The sequence below is a fragment of the Lycium ferocissimum genome, chromosome 7 (assembly GCF_029784015.1).
Source record: "Lycium ferocissimum isolate CSIRO_LF1 chromosome 7, AGI_CSIRO_Lferr_CH_V1, whole genome shotgun sequence".
Lineage (NCBI taxonomy): Eukaryota > Viridiplantae > Streptophyta > Magnoliopsida > Solanales > Solanaceae > Lycium > Lycium ferocissimum.
Genome location: NC_081348.1, coordinates 49,033,318 through 49,053,815, shown reverse-complemented (window position 1 = coordinate 49,053,815; position 20,498 = coordinate 49,033,318). Strand labels below are relative to the sequence as shown.

The following is a 20,498-nucleotide window of genomic DNA, read 5'->3' as shown; positions in this document are numbered from 1 at the left end:
TGAAAAAATATTGGTTATCACCTATCATGTAACAACAAAAATAGCCAGCATTTGCGAAATAGAATTTGGAAAGAAATTATCCTTAGCTAAAACACGCAATTTCAACTTGTACTAGTGAAACTCCATGATACTGTCCTGGTGTTCAGTTGTTGCAACTTCAAACGCCAAGAAAATATCTTGAAGTCAGAATAAAAATAAATTGCACCATTTTGAGCTCCATACTGTCCCCAAGTTCGAGCTTTCAACACATGAAACTCCAACAAGACACTACTATCAAAATAAATTGCACTATTTTGTGCTCCATACTGTCCCGAAATAGTATTGAGACTATACATCCAATATGACTCACTAATAAATATATGCGCAGTCCAATCCATCAAGAGCTGTGTGCCATAAATTTCAGGAACACGTAATATTTTCATCAGCCAAAATATAACACAAATGTATGAATGCTTCCTCAATTATATTGACAACCACTACTAAAAAACTGCTGAAAAGCGACCTACAAAAAGCGACCTCAACGAGGTCGGAAAAAAAGTGACCTCATGAGGTCGGTACAAGCATGTTTTTTTATTTTGTAATTTTTATTTTACAAAAACTAACCTAAAAGGGTCTCTAATTTAATAATAAATTCCGAAAAATACATTACCGACCTCATGAGGTCGCTAATCTGACCCACAAACAATCCGACCACACGAGGTCCGTAAATTTTAAAAGGAATTAAATGTATAATTAATTGAGCGACCACACGAGGTCGAATACATAAATTAAAAAAAATTAAAAAAATTCTATGATTAGCGACCTCATGAGGTCGGAAAATTTTAAATAAATAATAATTAAATTACATTAAGCGACCTCACGTGGTCGATAATCAATTAATATCACGGTCTGTCAAATTTTCCCCATTTCTTATTTCACTCTCTCTCCCCTCAACGTTCTCTCTCTCTCTCTCTCTCTACTCGATCGATCGACCATCGCCCATCTCCGTCGTCCCTATCCGTCTCAGCAGGCCGCACCCACCGAAAAATATCCTTTGTTCGTCAAAGCTATTACCGAATTAGGGTTTAAACATCTTCTCCTATTTGCACCTTTAGTAAGTATCCCTTTAATTAATTATATGATTTCTTATTTGCAATTTTGCTTCGAAGAAAAAGTTTTATTGTTAATTTTTTTGGTCTATTTTCTAATTAATGGTTGTGTGTTATTTTGGGTTTTCATTTCTTGAGTGCATTTGTTCAATGAATACAAATGTTAATTAATGATAAACATTATAATGCCATTTTCTTTCTCTTAATCCTAAGATTTTACAAGAAAGCATTGTAGATTGATAAATATGCGCACTCTGGTACTATTTTTCCAACAGTTTTTGTGATTGTCACTGAATTTTTACACATAGTCGTTTTCCTTCTCCCAAAGATACAAACATACATACATGCCCCCCTTATTCATTACCAAATAGTACCAATTATTTTTTCTCCTCTCCATCTCCGTTTAGTGGATTAGGTCCTTAACGTTTTGTTGAGTCAATTCTTTGATTTCGGGATGACTTTCCATTCTTATTCTTCGGTAGATTAATGTGAAATTTCTATGTTTAGTTATTCAGTTTCTAGCCATTTAAGGTATTTATTCTTGATGTACTCTTCCTCTTTCCTTTAGGATTAGGTTTAAGTTCTAGGGTTAGGTTTTAACTACGGTTCCGAAGATTAAGGTCTATTAATGACGAGACCCCCGTTCCATTAGAATTAGGTTTTAGTTTCGTTTCCGAAGATTTTGATTGATTAAAAGGAAAGTTGGTAAATTTGTTAATTTCAATGAAGGGATAATAATTTGTAAATACTGTTACTTTCCATTCTCGGATACCTACTTACAGTGGATGCAAATTGCATTGGTAGATTTAGTAGAATAATGTGCGAACTTAGCTTGTTTGGATAGTTCCGTACTACTCATTAATTTCGCCGAGTAAGGTTAGTACTTCGTACTACTCTTTCTTATTTCTCGTTCTAATATGCTCTTTGTTGTTGACGAATAGCCAACACTTTCTTTTGCGGCCAGAAACTTCGCCATACCTTTGTTGTTGTGGCTTATGTTGTGAGTATGTTGTTTATCCGTATCATGATCCCCGTTTATCTTCGCCGAATGTTTGTGTTTTTTTCTTTGTTTTACTTAAACATACTCCGTTGTTTTAGGATTACTGCGAATGAATTAATAAATTTTGATAAAAAACTGTTTCTTTGAAGTGCAAATGTCCATCTGTATTCATCTCCAACTCACCGTGTTAACCGAGGAAACCAACAAGATTAGATTCATTTCGAAATTATCCTATTCTTTCGAGGTGTTTTCGGTTTTGTACAGGTTTGTGCACAAGATTACAACATTTGAGGAAAATTAACGCAGATTCCGGTATTTATGCTTCATAAGAGTGGTTTAACCAAATTTGATCAGTGTCAATATGCTTGTTGACCTCCTAATTAGCTGACAAGTCCTTCGCATCTTTGAACCATCTTCAGGCTCTAGTGTCAATATGCTTGGCTGTACTGTGTAATTTAGTTGGCTAAAATTAAGATGGTTGGCTGGCTGTTTAAATTACATATGGTTCAGCAATTAATGAATTTCTATTATTTTGTTTGGGGAAAACTATATCTCTAAATTTTCATAGCAAACTCAATTTGTGTGCCAGAGAAATACTTATTACTAGCTACTACTTATTTTTCATTAATTTATTCTTTCGATTTTTTCTCTTGCATGCATTAGGTACTTGATTAGGCCGAACTGGACCATGTACATTAAAATCACATATTACGCCCATAAGATGCGAGTGTGAAGTTTCGGTATGAATGATCTCTATCTCCTCTTAAGTTCTTCCTAATCTACAACGAGAGTGTACGGGTAAGATATTACTGCCGCTGCTGCGATTATGAACCAACTTTGCATCAATTTACTTCTCTTCAAAACACCAGCCACCATACTACCACTCATGCTCTCTAAGAATTAAAAATATATGTGCCAACTTTTCCCACCAAACAGCTTCGATGAAAAGAGTCCACGATAGGCCTTTGCATAAACCTATTTATCTCTTTCCCACCGATGATGAATCCGTGTATGAAATAATGGAAAGGAGATTTTGTGAAGAGCGATTCTTTGTGGTCGAGATAGGCTTGCGGTTTTGATAGTGACATTTATTGCATTAGTTGTACCAAATTTTGTTGAGCTTCTTGTAACTTGTTGGGAGGGGTGTATGTGTTTGTTTGGGGTTTGTGTTGCTGCTTTATTTCCTTTGGATGGGTACTTTACGGTTCTCTCTCATGCTCTTTATAGTTGCCTTCCTTACCTACTATTGTATGATGTTATTGGCCTATGCTAGGCGTAAGCTTGAATCTCATGTCAAAGCTGCAGCAATCTCATCTTTTGGTGATTACGCTTGTCAAAGTGTGGACTCGTTGGTAGAATATCGTTGATGTTATGATTGTTCTCTCCCCAAGCTGGTTTTTGTATTAGTTACTTGATTTTTGTGGCTAATACTTTAGCACATTTGTTTAATTATTCAGTTGCAAATCCAGATCCCAAAATCTTTGGAATTTCACTTAAATCAAAGTATATCGTGGTTGTTTCCCATTTCGGTTGGACTTGAATTCAATTCCCACACCGACCCTTTTTAGCCCCTTTCGAGCATTTTTTTTTCGATATTGTTGATTTAGGTGCTATGGGTGTTGTGATGGTTTCGCTTTAGATGATGCATTTATGGTCATGGGCTCATGTTTTGCAGTCTATGGAACCTATTCTTCCCTTATGGAGATTTTTGCAAAAAAGGCTTAAGTCTTTTTAAATTAGCATTTCATAAGATGTATATTGTGGGATACCGGGTCTAGATTGAGTCCGGTTTAATCTTGAGTGATTGTCAAGCCGAGAGTTAGTTCCTGTTTGTTCTACGGTAATAAAATTGTTAAGCAATATATACACATATACATGGCAAGTGATAAGCGACATTGGTGTGTGAGGGTGTGAGTAAGTAATAGTCATGTATGGTGATTTATGGCCAATTTGGTTCTCTTTTAATACTACTAACTAGAATTATTAAATTTGCATTGTAACTAATGGTAAAGACTAGCCAAACAACTGGTTCGTTGAAATGATGAAGTGCCATATTTTCTACGATGCATATTCCACCGATGTTGTTGCAATGTAACGATCAAATTCTAATTTTTATAAACTGCGAGCATAAACTCTAATCCCATATCATTACCTTTGTAGTTTGGATCAATGAGAATAGAGTATAAGTGAAAAGCATGCAAAGTGATCTGTTTTCCTTCCATTTTCGTATTTTGAGAATGGGGTGCAAGTTCGAAATTGTACTTAAATATGCTTCGATAAGATAGTGTCTTAATTATATTGGTTTTACCATTTAAAAAGCTAATTTTCCTTGTTCAATTTCGCATTCAATATCAACTATCACGGCCGAGTTATGCGATGCTCACACGGCACAGAGCCTACACTCGAACAATTGAATGAACTTTGGATGGCGGCGACCGTTGGTGGCCCCACTAGGTTTGGCACAACTTATGGAATGCCAACAGAGAGCATTTCGTAAATTCCGGTGCCGCTTTGCAAGGCATAGGTTCTTCCAATGATGCTGGGTCGTCAGATAGAGCGAGTGTTATGGCCATGGAGCAGAAGATTGTTGAGCTATCTATCCAGTTACAGGCCTCGGAGGACAGGGAGAGGCGGAGGGACGAGCAGCTACAGGCTGCGGAGGACAGGGAGAGACGGAGGGACAAGCAATTTGCGGGTATGAAATCTCACCAGACTTATTACTTTCTTCGAGGGTGATTCCCCCTTGTCCTCGATGACGCTCGTAGCTCCAAGCATCGACCTCCCCATTCTCAATCTAGGTCACGACATCGAGAGGTTGGTCAAGAACACAGACTTGTAGATGAGTCAAGTAGTGGTGATGATGATGGGGAGCACGTGTCAAACACAGTACGACATGGTTGAATTTTAAGTATCTTACTAACTTATGAAATTTTTTGGTGGAATTGTAAAAATGTGGAAGTGTTTGGTGGATGTTTGTGAATGTTAAAGTAGCTTGATGTTGTAGACTAAGTTAATGTAGATTAATTAGTAGAATGTTTTGTGGATATTTGCAAAGGTTGAAGTAGTTTAATGTTTTGTTGTGAATGTTGAATTACATTTTGATTCAATTTGAAGTAGTTTCGAGTTAAATTTGATGTAGTGCGGGTTGTAGCAAGTTATTATATGCGCTTGTTAGATTGTTGGCGCTATATAGCCGGTTCTAGCTAAATGTAGAACCGATTTTCATTGTTGATGTGGGGTCGGTAATTTCATTTTCGCAAAAGTAGCGACGTAAACGCCAAATTTTCTATCAATATCCAAAAGAACCGACCTCATGAGGTCGGTTTTTTTAATTTCATTTTCCAGATTTTAACTAAAAATATACGACCTCATGTGGTTGTTAATGCTTTTACTTAAAAAGTAAAAATTTAATATACTGACCTCATGAGGTCGGTAATATAAAAATAAATAAATAAAATTTTCAATATACCGACTACATGAGGTCGGTAACTTGAAAAATATATAATTTACAGACCCCATGTGGTTGTTAATATTTTTATTTAAAAAGTAATAATTTAATATACCGACCACATGAGGTCGGTATGTTAATTTTCCTTTTTTTTTGATGAATCATGTACCGACCTGGTGTGGTCGCTTTTTTACGACCACATGAGGTCGGTATGTTAATTTTCCTTTTTTTTTGGTGAATCATGTACCGACCTGGTGTGGTCGTAAAAAAGCGACCACATGAGGTCGGTATGTTAATTTTCCCTTTTTTTTGATGAATCATGTACCGACCTGGTGTGGTCGCTTTTTTCCGACTTCATGAGGTCGCTAAATATTTGCGACCAGCCCATACCAGACCTACTTTTGAGGTCGGTTTTGTGGTCGCATTTTTTTAGAAACCGACCTCGTGAGGTCGGAAATATCAATTATTTTTGGTCGGTTTTCAGCAGTTTTTTAGTAGTGAACGGGAGAAAAAGAAAGATACAGAAACAAACATTAAAGAACTGTGTCATAATACATTGGGTAGGTCTAAGCTTTGGACAGATATATACAGCTCAAAGACAGACAAGTATTTAAAAAAAAAAAAACGATAGATATTTATATTAATAATAATAAATAGATAGATTAAATGCAAATAAAATAAACATGATGGGAGCACATATCTAAGTCTTTGGAATGCTTAGATTTTCAAAATTTTGAACTAGCCCCCATCTCATCTTCCACGTACGCGCCAATCGTGGGCGGATATAGAGCATAATATATATGTAAAAAATACTCCCTTCGGTTAAAAAAAATGTCCACTTAGCTATCTGCACTCTCTTAAGAAAATACGAATTTCTAGACAAAACTAGCTAATTTGACTAAATAATTCCTAATCAAATAGATATTGGGATTTGGTCATACTTAACACTTAATTGGGCAAATTTGGAAATATAAGGTCAATTCTTCGATTTTGAGTTTTATTGACACTCTTTTTGAACCGGAGGGAATTGTATTTTAGGACATTATCTTGGTGTTTCATTTATGAAATCTTGACATTCCAAAACAAGGACTACTTTTCAATTATAGATTCAATTTAGGGTCCAAAAGAAACTTTGATTCAGATCATGTATATATATATGTGTGCTAAGAAATCTATACAAATTATACACAAATATTAAAATCTAAACCCAATTATTAACACTTGATGTCGCTATCCTATAATTTCGAATTAATAACGCTCAGTTCATGAATCCGCCTCCGTCCTAGTAGGCCAAGAGATCCTCTAGGAAAACTTATAAATTTCAAAGTATATAGGCAGATAATCTCCTTGCTATAACGTAACTACAGTGAATAGAATAGATACACCCAATCCCCAAAGACTATTTTTATTTTTTGTTCATTCATAAAAAAATTGTTGCTTTAATACCACACGATTCAATCCTATGAATTATATATGTACATGAAAAGGAAAAATTACAAATTCTCTTTAGCACGACCAAAGACCATGAATCAACTACGAAATCTATCTCTATTTGTAGCTAAATAGCTCGTAATTAACATTTTGTTTTATAATTGCGTCGTTAAATAGGATAATCTACTTATTTTTACAGTTCAACGACGAAAGTTGTCTGTTGCTGGTTCCTTTTTTTTTTTTTGTGTATATATCAAGGATAAGAAGAGAGCAAATGAGGAGAAATACAGGATGAGCCCCTCCAAACCCTAGAATGCAACCTTAGAATTTCCTTAGTTTTCTCCTTAGTCTTTGGACTAGCATCCACTTGAAGAACCAAACACAACTTTGACACAACTCCCACTTGCAACATATCTTGAAGAACCTTGTTATAACAAGTTGCTGAGAACTTTGAAATTGAACAAAGAATCCTCACTGCCTTATCACTTGCCAAATGTGAAACCCTAAGAATTTTCTTGGAAACAATGGCTATTCCTGCACCATGGCTCAATAATTCTGCCCTCCCTTCAGCACAGGTACACAGATGGTCCAAAGCCGTTAGTATCAATTCGCAAAGCCTTCTTTCATTCGTGTCAAGAAGAAGTTCAATTAGGGCAAAAACAGCTCCATTTTCAGCTGCCTTACTCCTATTTCTTCCCCATGGACATAATTCAACTAGAAGCTTGAGTGCTGCTTTTGTTGCTTGTTGAGAGATATTGTCATTTAATATACCAACCATACCTTTGAAATATACTGGTTGTATACCAATTAATCGTGCTGGATCAGCCACATTGAGGATTGATCTTAATAGATTTATCGCGTTTTCTCTTGTTTGTAAATTACCACTCTTCAAGAAATTAAGTAAAGAATCCAAGAATTGATGATCATTTTGTGAGTTGGTGAACTTTTTCAATTCTGTGTCTGAAGGGTTTAGATTAAAAAGAATATTCAAAGCCTCATCACTCGCATCTGAGACCTCTGATTCTTTTTTCTTGATCATAATTGAGGCTAAAAAATCAACTACTCCAGCTGATTCAAGACACTTCTTGTTGCTCTCGCTTGCATGTGCGATTGATCTGATCCTCCTGAGGCAGTTAAATTGCATATCCGGATATTTTTCTGCTTCATTTAGGATTCTTACAACGTGTAGTTTTTGCACTTGTGACTTCGGAGTTGGGATCCGTTGGATGCCATTGGAAGAATTTAACATGCACCATGATTGGATTACACGGCGGAGATTGTGATTTGGGGTGAGATCTGTGAATTTTAGGTCTTGATTTGTGACAGGACAAGTTGTGTGTTTGCATGAAAATAGCCATTTTTCTATGTTTTCTCTATCATAGGTTATTCCAGTTGAAATTGTAACTGGATCCCTCATGACTTCCATTGAAATTGGACAAAGAAAATAGGAAGGAACTTCAATCTCTTCCATGGTTTTTTGTACTATACAATCTCAAGTTGAAGAAGAAGAAAAAGAGTGGATATGGATGTTCTTTAGTACTAAGGATTAATGGACAAAAATGTAATGAAGGGATGTTGAAGATGGAAATGAAGTTGTTGCTTTTGGAGGAAGAAAAAGAGATGTCTATATATATATATATATGTGTGTGCGAATGTGAAGAAGCAATTGATAAGGGTCCATGCAAAGGATGCAAGTTGATTAAATATGTGAAAGTCAACACAAGAAAATTCTGAAGATAGAGAGACAAGGAGAAAGGGGCTCTTAATGGACTTTTTCAAGATTTTGGACAGTAAAAAGAATTTTATATAGTATAGAGATTAGAAAATTTAGGAAAAGGGAAAGATATATATTGACGAAATATATTGGGAAATAATTTACATATTTTGCCGCCTTTCTAGTCAATAAGATAAAAAAATATTTTTTTGATCGTGATTGTTTGGCCTGTTCACATCTTTCAATTAAAATGAGTTTTATTTTATTATTATTATTATTTTTTTAAATGATGGTCGAAAGAAGTATGTTTCCACATATTGAAACAAATATATTACACCAATATAATCCAAATTCTACCTATACTTTTCTTTGAGATTTAATTAAACAAAAAATGATTTTTTCTTATGGAATGTTTGTTATGCATCGAAAGATCTAAAGCTTATGTCGCAGAAGTTGACACCGGACTATTATTGGCCAAATGTTCTCCTCAAAATAAGCTAGAATAATCAACCTCAAATAAAAAATGGTCATAAAATTACTAGAGAATAAAAATGAAATAATTTGTTCATAGTTATTGCAGGGAAAACGAGTCTCTAGTTGTCCCCTTAGCGGCATTTGATAAAATTAGAACTATAAAGAGAGGGTCTCTGGCTTATAAAATTGTAAATACCGCTAATATGATATATAATACAAAAAGCACGTTCCTCAGATTAACTTTCAATTTTGAAATTAAAAGCTCAAAGAGACGACTCTGACGAGAGAATTAAAGAAATTAATTATGGCATTGAACCGCACGTCGGTGTTGCGCTATGTGCCTTAGGACTAAAAATAATGTCCATCTTGACTTTACTACTATTTAATTATTTGCACCAAATTTCCAATACATATACCAAGTAAATACATTTTTAAAAAATGTTTTTCTTTTAATGTAACAACGTGAACACATGCTGGATGCCGACAGGAGCCTATGGGCAATCTGGGGTTCTTCCATATTTCTTGGTTGGTTGCTGCCTTCATCTTTCCTTTTTTTCAGGTTAAAAGAAATCGTATACACACCTAAATTTTATAAACAATTGGGAGAAGAGAGGAAGAAAGAATAAGTGGCAGGATGTTGAAAAAGAAATTCATCATCTATTAAGATTCATCATCTACTATATACATTATGTTATGAAAAAAGGGTGAAATTTGCCCCTCTACTGTTCGAAAAGGTTTAAATGTTGCCTTCGTTATACTATCCAAACAAACAAGCTGAGGCTGTTACCTAAAGGTTCAAAAATACCCCTCTCTACTAACGGCCATCCGACGTGGAAAAAGATTCCGACAATTTTTCCATGTGGCATTTAACGGGGAAAATTATCAAAAACTCAATTATCTAGCTTTTCCCCTTTCATTTGGGTCAAATTTAACCCTCTATTATTCAATTTGGAGCAATTTTATCCCTTTGCTATTTGAATTAGAGCAATTATACCATTGTTAAATAGACTGTGTTATTGATGGTCAAATACATTGTGCCCCGTCACAATGTTTAGTTCGATTGCCATTGTCAACCAAAGCTAGGGCATTGTCCAACTAACATTTTAAGCTTGAATTTAACACATAAAATGAATTGAAGATAAATTTGTCATGGCAGTTGGCATCAACAATAGTCGTTGTTTCTCTGGAAAATTATAATTGGTTGGATTATCGCAATTTTCTCTAAAAAGAACGAGTTTTTTTGGAAAAAAAATTAAATAGTCCATTTCTCATGCGCGCGAGCCTAATAAGTGAAAATCCGTCAAAATAAGAGATACAAATTTAAGTTATAAACATCGTCGGTGTGAGAATTTTTACACAATTAGGTCACTTTTATCTGTTGTAACAGATACCATGTCTTATTTTCAATATTACAAATCTCACATTTTAAATAAACTTACATGTAATATTCTTTGGATGACAACCTGATTCTATAAACAAAAATTACACTAACGATATATATAACTTAAACTCAACCAATAAATAATCTCTTTATCTAAATATTTATGTTGAAAATGGTAGCTTACAGTTATAGTAGAGCTCCTACTTTATTAGTAGCTTGTATCTTGTCGTGAAATTGGGCCTCTTTAACAATTGGCAGTTAATGGTTTGACCATTCTAAAGAATAGGTTTCTTGATTTGGTCCATTACCGAGCTAATGGTTCCACCTCCACCTATCTAATTAATTTTGATGGTCCCAAGAATCGACAGTCATAGAGAAAGTTTCCTTCTAATTTTATATTTTTTTCTACTCTTTTCTTGCATAACTTATTTAACTTTTTTTTTATTAAGTAACGGTCAAGTAATTAGAGAAACTTCAGATTTAAGTTTGATGCTTCCCATAAGATTACTGAGATAAATAGCCTAGGTTAGAAGTATTCTCATCGAAAATTAACCAAGTCAAAAACAACAGCCTAGGTTAGAAGTAAAATAAATAATTACATAAAAGGTAGCAGCTTGTTTGAAGGGGCACCCTTGATAAACTACCCATTAAATATAACCATTGAATTATGAGTAAAGTCAAAGTAATTCCTTTTTTTTTTTTTTTTTTTCTACATCCAACTTTCGTTAGCCGCTGCTCCAATTATTTCGGATACAATCATCTAGGCTCATTTAAAGGGAAAGCGTTCTTTACAGAAATTTTCTATTTTCAAGGCTCGAATCGGACCCTAGACCTCTAGCAAATGGCTGGATGGTCACAACCCTTGAATTATAAGTAAATTCAAAGCAATACCTTTCCTTTTACCATCTATTTTCTATATTCACTGCTCTGTTTATTTCGGATTTGAGTCTTTTAGGCTCATTTAAAAGGGAAATGCTCTTTACCATAAATCTCTCTATTTTCAAAACTCGAATCGGACCCCAAACCTCTAGTAAATGGTGGGGGGATGCTGTCCATCCCACAACATCTCTTAGTGGTCTAATTCCTAATTGAGAGGGACAATTTCTTTAACTTGAATTTTTTTGAGTTTCCCCTCTTTTTTTGTGTTTTTTACCCAATGTTTTGTACTTATTTTGAGCCCCAATTAATTTGGATTTGCACTGAAAGGGCTTTTTTAGGGGTAAAACGATGTCTACCAAAAACGACTTCATACTCCAAATTCGAACCAAAGAACTCTTGGGAGAACGGAACTAAATAATTTAGGTACTAAAATACCAGGTAGTAGTTGACATTGAGAAATAGCTTCAGAAAATTCTTGGTTGTGGTTGTAGGAGTAAAGGAAAGGACATTGAATTATTCAGAAAGTCTTAGCAACTAAACTACGTATTATAATTTAAGTGGCTATAAAATAGGGTAGCATCACAAAGTCTCACCACAAATTGGTACTTACATAGTGTTTGTGTAGGGAAGAACATTAGAATAACAATCAAATCAAGTTTGAATAAAAGTAAAGAGTGCGGTTTTAGTGATTAATTAGTTAATTACTGATCATCTTTGAAAGAGAAATTTCACATTGACTAATATTTCACACGTCACAATTTATATGAACTCCTACCAATGTTCATGAATTTCGACATATTCCCATACTAATTTGTAACCTTTACAAATTTCAAGAATCAAGTTGATTTAGTTATTGGGAAAGCGTCCAAATTTCCATATGTGCTACACTGTGTGAAATTGTTCGATTTAGTTATTTGTTACATTTTTGGTTCATTTTGCTCTTGTTGCCAGCAAATCATCTCGTATTTATTCTTGCCATTATAGCTCTCCAACATGAAATTGGAGGACTCCATATATCAAAATACTTCGAGAAAACAAGTCCAAAATAATCCATCAACTTTTGATATGGTAGAAAATTATCTTCGAGTTGGAGCATTGAAAAGAACCTGAATAGCAGTATTTGATGGAAGCTTGACAGCAATAGAGATGACATGAAGAAAGATAACATGAAGAAGAGAGAATGCACCAACAAAGATTGTAGTTGGATGGTTGAGATTCTTCCACCCTTAACCAGAGGTTTCGCATTCTAGTTCTGGGAATGGAAAAAAATGTATGTTAGAAGCTTGAATAGCAATATTCTATGGAAAGTAGAGAGAATTCAGTCTGATTTTTCCGCCAATGTGCAACCCGAATTTAGTCGGACTCCAATACGTGTACCAAACACTAGGTGAAAAATTAAAAAAAAAATGCAATATTTGAATAGTCGGTAACAAAAGAACTTGAATAGCAATATTCATACGGATAAATAGCATAAAAATAGAGAGAATTCAGTGTGATTTTTGCTTTCCGGTACATACAAGCATCTATCCCTATTTGGACATGATTTGAAATCTTTTTTATCAACGAAAATTGTCTTACTTTTTCCCATTTGAGAATTTGCATTGAAGTTTTATTTGGACAAACAATTTGGATTTTCTTAAGTTGTATTTTTTCTCATGAACATGAAAATCAGACAAGTTGTGAAACTATCAAATTTTTTCCAATTCTTATACAATCTTATCAAATAAGCAAACCATAGTTCATGTCCTTAAAAAAAATATTAATTAAAAAATAATTTGACAAATTATCCTTATTTATCCTTTGAAATCAATTTAATACTACTTTTTTTCCCACACCTAGAAGGCATTTTTAGAAATATAATATCTATAGATCAAATGAACTTTAGTCAAACACAATCAATAAAAAGAAATTTAAGGCTTAACACATGAGTATATGGACACACCTGAGAAGGCTACATACAAATACGGTGGAACAGTGTAACTACTCTTTAATATAATCTTCTCACACTCCATCCACAAATAAGATTTTCGAGTGTATGTCGAGCATGCATTTTCGATTAGATGATCAGGAAGACGAACCAACATTCTTACTTTGAATCAAGTTTAACATTTAAAAAATATAAACTTATGAATCTTTCTATTAAAAAAATAAAAATTTGGTCAAATTTTACATTTTGAAAGATTTGAAATCATGATTTGGAATTCCAAATCCTACTTTTTGGAGAATATGGGATTTGAAATCATGATATGAAGTTGATGTTGAAATATTGTGAAAATTTCATAAACAAACGCTGATTCAAAATCATGATTCCAAATCGATATGGCAAAGTCACCTACTTAAAATTGGAAATTATCTTTTTTATCAAACGAAAATTGTCTTACTTTTTCCCATAATTTTCACAGAATTTGCATTGAAGTAGTGGATTTATTCATATTGGAAAAAGGGGTCGATTTGTAAATGTAACCTTTTTCAACTAACTCCTGTTAAAGACAAAGAAACAATACCAGACTCCAACCGAATAATTCCCAATTTAGTTAAGTGAAAAAACTGACGTCCACAGCTCAACTATTTCATTTCCCAATTCGAATAAATTTCCCTTTTTGTCTATTTTGATAAAATATTCCTAAAAAGAGAGAGAAAAAAACTCATAGAGAGCAGGAAAATCTTCAAGTTTTTTTCCGTTTCAAATGAGGCATTTTACTGCTTTGTGCAGATGATTAGCGTTTGATTAATCCATATCAGATTAAAGAAAAAGAGGGAGGGGCCCCGCGGGGGGGGGGGGAGGGAGGAGCAGTGTTCAATTTGTAATACTCCTCATTAATTGTCATGTTTTTTTTATATATCCTTAAGAAAATATTAACTAAAAAAGTAATTTGACTAAATTATCCTTATTTATCCTTTAAAATCAATTTAATACTACTCTTTTTCCCACCATATTAATTTCTCTCACCCCATTTATCAAGTATGAGCAGAAGTGAAATTAATAATTAATTATATCTTGATTTTCTAAAACAACAACTATTTTTGATCATTTATTTTTAAAAGAAAAGGATCAGATTTGCCCTTGTACTTTTCAAAAAGGGTTATATTTATCATTCGTTATATTCTTTTGATATATTTGCCATTATCATCCAACTCTGGGCACATATTTACCCTTGAGGTGTTAAATCTCATGTCCAATTTTATTTTGCTATGTGGCGCCTACATAGATTATTTTTCTCGCAATATAAATCTGATCCACAATTTAAGTTATTCAGGGGAAAGAACACCAGTGTCCACTACACACAAAATAATTACCCTTCCATGCCCCCTTTACTTTCATACCTCCAAAACTATTTATCCGTCCTACCCGTTGTAGCTTTTGTAGGTAATAATCTTTTTTTTTTTCTTTTTTTTTTTCTCTGCTTCTTATCTTCTTTAATTTTTTTTTCGATTCCCCCCCCCCCCCCCCCCCCCCCCCCCCCTTTTTTTTTTTTTGTTTATTTATTTCTTTCCCAAATCATACTATTTTTTTTCACCATAATTTGATTCCATATTTAATTCTAGCTCCTTTATTTTTATTTTTTCCCTATTTTTTTAATTACTTGTTCCTTTTTAATTTCATCTATTTTTTTTTTATCTCCATAATCTAATTGCATTCACCTTTTTTGTTAATTTTATTTACTATTTTTTTTTTTCTGGTGATTTTTATTGATTTTTTCTCTTTTTTTTAATTTCATTTTTTCAACTTATTTTTTTCTTTAGTTCCTGTTTTTTTTTTTCATAATATAATTATACCTTTTCGCTCCTTATGTTTATTTTTTATTTTTTTATATCAATAAGAAGGATAACTGATATATTTTTATTTTTTATTTTTTTATGTATCTCAAAAAACAACATATTTTAGCATATACTATCCTAAATCAGTAGCAGTTGAAGTATACTACTGCAAAGATACCATGATACCCACGTGGCATATACCATATACCAACATAGTAAGATAGGGGGATGTCAGTTCATTCCTTCAAGAAAAACACTCAGTCCTCTATGATACCCACATGATATATATTATATACATATAAGGTATCATAGAACATTGGATCATTCCTTCAAGAACACATTGATTTCTCTATGATACCAATCTAGTATATCACATACTAACAAGGTATCGTAGATAGCAGATTCATTCCAACACTGCTCAATCCTCTATGATGCCCACACGGTATATTCATATACTGCCAAGGTATCATAGAGGACTAGTTCATTTATTCAAAAAAAAAAAAAAAACACTACTCGGTACTCTATGATACTCATATAGTATATTCATATACTCTCAGGGTATCATAGAGCACTGATTCATTTCTTCAAAAAAAAAAAAAAAATCATCTATCCTCTATGATACCCACACAGTATATTCATATATTGTCAGGGTATCATAGAGGACTAATTCATTTCTTCGAAAAAAAAACACTCCTCGATCCTCTATGATACCCACACGGTATATTCATATACTGTCAGGGTATCATAGAGGACTGGTTCATTTCTTCGAAAAAAACACTTCTCATTCCTCTATGATACTCCCACGGTATACTCATATACTGCGAGGGCATCATAGAGGGCTGATTCATTTCTTCGAAAAAGCAATCCTCGGTTCTCTGTGATACCCACATGGTATATTCATATACTGCCCGAGTACCATAGATTCTAGTTCATTTCTTCGGGGAAAAAAAATACTCCTCGGTCCTCTATGATACCCACACAATATATTCATATATTGCCAGGGTATCACAGAGGACTGATTCATTTCTTTCGAAAAAAAACACTGGTTCATTTCTTCAGAAAAAAGCACTCCTCGGTCCTCTATGATACCCATACGGTATATTCATATACCGCAGGATATCATAAAGGACTGATTCATTCCATCAAAAAAACTACTCAGTATTTTATGACATCCACATGATATATCTCTATACTGATACGGTATCATAACAGACATGTTCATTCCTTCAAAAGAATAAAAATTATAAGTTAATACAATAAATAGAGTTTAAGTTTAAGCTTATTTTGATATTTTAGTTTTTATATAATTTAATTTATCAAGTTAATTTTAATAAAAAATAGAATCATATTTTTTATATAAATTTTGTTTTCATTTCCAAATGAGAAAGAAAAATTTAAAATATATTTTCTATTAATTTAGATTTTTATAAATAAGCTACTGACTTTAGTGTATTTTTTAATTACTTATTTTATAGTCCAATAATTTATTTTTTATTATTATTATTTGTTTAAAGACAATTAGCTAATATTCTAATCCTTGTATTTATTTTTCTGTTTAGAAAGAAAAATAAAAAAGACAAAAGACAAAAAGAAAAAAAGGACAAAAAAGAAGAAGATGATAACCTAACTAAAAAAAAGAAAAGAAAAGAAAAGAGAAAGAGAACACAAGTCGTGGGAACTGGGACAGAACATGGGAAGTGGGAAACGTGGGGAATTGGGAAGTGGGACTAAAATTGAATGTGGGCATCCGGTAAATTCGTTAAATCACGTGGGTATTCCGGAAGATAGTTTAAACGGAAAAGGGCCAAATATATTTCTGTAATATTGAAAAAGAATCAAATATATCATTCGTTATATTTTGGGTCTAAATATAACCCTATCGTTATATCTTGGGTTCAAATATATTTTTCCTCCGTTAAAATTATCCAAGATCGACATCATATCTGACGTGACACTAATAACTCGGTGACGTGGACGCCACGTGGCATGCCACCTCATCATCCAACTCATTTACCTATCTGTTCCCCTTCTTCACCCATCACTACCATCTCCACTTCCTTCACAACCATTTCCGCCAATAGCACCACCACACCACCATCTCCACCTTCACTCCCTCTATCTACAACAACCCTAATTTACTCACTGCACCTAAAAAAGTTATATGATAAACTGATTTTAATAAGAGTAATTTGTCTTTTGTCATGAAAATTTTAAAATTTCTCTGTTGTTGCTAACTTTGTGCTCAGATACTTGTTTCCAGTATTAATTTCAAGGACCCAATTAGAAATCATATTCAAATTTCTTTTTTTGGTTGTTAAGGGAAAAGCAAAAGAAATTAATTTCCCATCTTAATGCTTATATCCAAAAAAACATTATTCTTTGGTCTATGGAGAAAATTATTGTGGAAAAATTGACTCTACGAAGTTACTAGTGCTTATGCCGTCTTTGTTTTGTGTGTTTGAAGGAGACTTGCTCATTTTTTCTAGAAATCTTATTGGTACAACTATTTCAGTTTCAATTGCAATGAAGCCCGAAAGAAATTATTACTGTAGATTGATTACTGAAAGTTTTAGCTTACTGAGATTCATATTGTTTGTTCTCAAAATTTAGTTTCTGTATTTGCTGTGAATCAATAGAACTAATTAATTTGTTTTATGGAGAAAAGATCAAGTCCATTTGAGCAGGAATCAAGTGTTTAATCATTCTGATTTTTATTACTCCCTCTGTTTCAATTTGTTTGAACGTATTTCTTTTTAAATCAGCTAAAATGAATGACCTCTTTCCTAATTTGAAACAAATTCACTTTATGAATGATTTACCACACAAATTTTCAAGCTTATTTTGAACCACAAGCTTTCAAAAGTCTTCCCTCTTTTCTTAAACGTCGTACCTAAATAAACGGCTCATATAAATTGAAATGGAGGGGGTATTAAGGGTTGTTGTAGGCAGAGGGAGTGAAGATGGAGATGGCGGTGCTTATGGTGACAGTGGTCCTGAAAGGAGAGGAGATGGTAGTGGTCAGTGATGAATTTATACATTAATTTTCGGTCCCGTAAACACATGATCACTCGACTAAACTCGATATATTATGTGTATAATTCTGAAAATATATCTAATAGTATCTGAAGGAACACACGGTCAAACCAGGACGAGTGGAGTACTGGTTAGGGGTTGTGTTTATTACCTCAAGGTCTCGGGATTGAACTCGAACTCCTCCACGTTTCTATGCTTTTTTATTAAAGCAATCTTTTAACTTTCCTTTTTATATTATTCTAAATCCTTTTTTTCTATAATTCTAATTACCCAAAAGTAAAAATCGTGTTTCTATTTATTAAAGCAACCTTTTAACTTTCCTTTTTATATTATTCTAAATTCTTTTTCTTCTATAATTCTAAGTACCCAAAAGTAAAAATCGTGTTTCTATTTTATATTACCTCTAATAAAAAAAATCTTTATTTCTAATTACCCAAGTCCCAAAAGGCAAAAGAAATAAAAAAAATTACATAGGCGCGAAGCTGCAACGAACCAAAGACAAAAAAAACCAAAAAAAAACCCATAGCTAATGGTGAACCCATCTTCGAAATCCGAATTCCTCTCTCTCGAGTTATTAGTGCCACAGTCGTATCCGGTGTCCCACTTTAAATAGTAGTAGGTGAAGAATCGAAGAGAAACGGTAAATGAATTGGGGGTGGTGGCGTCCACTCCATTGTTATATAACCAACATCGAAGTCCGGCAAAATTTAATTTTTGGAAAATTTTAACAGATGAGAGGTATATTTGAATCCAAAGTATTTTATTCTCTGTTTCCTTAGTTCGAATCCGATATATTTGGACCCAAAGTATAACATTTTTTTTTGTTATTAAATTCTTATTTTTTAAAATGTGGTCTTCAAAATTTCAATATTTTTTTATTTAAAACTAAATTATGCCCCTCTATTTGTTTAAGCTTAATTTTTGCCTTTCGCGTTAAATCTTACGAGCATTCAACAGTAAAATGATGAAAAGACAGCTACAAAAAAGTTCGAACCCCGCTCAAGCATAAATTAAAAAAAAAAAAAGTACATGGCAAGGTTTATTGCGTGTATTCTCATGCTACAATATAAGTAAAATATACACTCTAGTTCTATTTTGAAATTTGAATGATACGAAAGAAAAAAAATCGACAATCATTCATCTAATTGTTTTTAAGAAAATATGTCATGCTTCGAAGCGAAAACAAAGATGAAGAAAAAATAATATAACCAAAGATAACTTTGGTAAATATTATCAAGTTTATACCGGTTCGGCATAACTTTGATAAACTCATCAAGTTTATGCCGGTCCTAACCCGATACGATAACGCGAGAACTTTAACCGCAAACTTTTAATTAAGCCTAACTAAAATTTTGCCCTCATATTATGCCCTCAGAACCTTTAATTTTTGTTTCGCAAACCGAAAGATTAAAAGTATGAACCCCCGTCAAAGAAAAAAAAAATAATTCAAAGATGCCTGCGTATACGTTACACTTTTCTTTAAGCGCATAACTAAAAATTTGCCTAATAAAACAAATAACTTTGGTAAATCCTTAATGTTTATAGATAAATCCTTAACAAGTTGAGATAATGTAAGGCATACTTTTTAATGGGAAAACTTTAATGTTTTCCTAACTAAAAGTTCAAAAGCTCTATAAAAAGCGATATAACTAAAATTTGCAGGAAAGACTTTTTAGTTAAGGATATTTTTAACTAAAAGTTTGCAAAGACATAACTAGGAAAAGACTAAAATCTCGTTCGTAAAGGAATTACCAATGTTATGTCGGGACCGATACTTATGCCAAGTCTCCCATAAGGCATAAGTATGCCGGTCCGCATAACTTTCGTAATTCCTTCACAAGTTTAGCGCCGGTGGTGCAAGATAACGTAAATTTAAACTCGTTTGCGAATTTTTTTTAAATTTTTGACCGAGTGGGGATTCGAACTCGAAACCTCGAATTTTAGGCGAGACAAAATTTAAAGATCTCAAATATAAGAGCGAAAATTTAAAGCACCAAAAAAAGAAGCAAATTGCCATGAAGGATATATTTGGCCCTTTACCGTAGTTTAAATGGGGGTAAATCTCGCTAATTAGTTTAGATATAGGGGGCCATTTCGCGTAGCTTTCCCAACCATTTAACCTGACCAACCAACCAAAAGAAACCCAACTCCTAATTCCCATTAAAATGGAGTACGTAGTACTCCGTACAACTCCCAATTTAGCAATAAATACAAAAAGATCCTAAATCTTAGTTAAAATTACAAAAAATCAGTTGACCGGACTTCAACAGAATTTCCCCAATTTAGTTAAG

At 33.3% G+C, this 20,498-nt stretch overlaps 1 protein-coding gene across 1 annotated transcript; it reads right to left on the bottom strand.

Moving 5' to 3' along the window:
- Nucleotides 1-6,927: 6,927 nt before the first annotated feature.
- On the bottom strand, nucleotides 6,928-8,580 carry LOC132062936 (E3 ubiquitin-protein ligase PUB23-like). Its single transcript, XM_059455398.1, has one exon. The coding sequence runs from the start codon at nucleotides 8,436-8,438 to the stop codon at nucleotides 7,221-7,223; it is 1,218 nt and encodes a 405-aa protein (XP_059311381.1). The 5' UTR covers nucleotides 8,439-8,580; the 3' UTR covers nucleotides 6,928-7,220.
- Between the last annotated feature and the right edge of the window lie 11,918 nt (nucleotides 8,581-20,498).

Bases quoted from the DNA above. Each gene is read 5' to 3' on its own strand.
- LOC132062936 (XM_059455398.1), bottom strand. From the start codon at position 8,438: ATGGAAGAGATTGAAGTTCCTTCCTATTTTCTTTGTCCAATTTCAATG.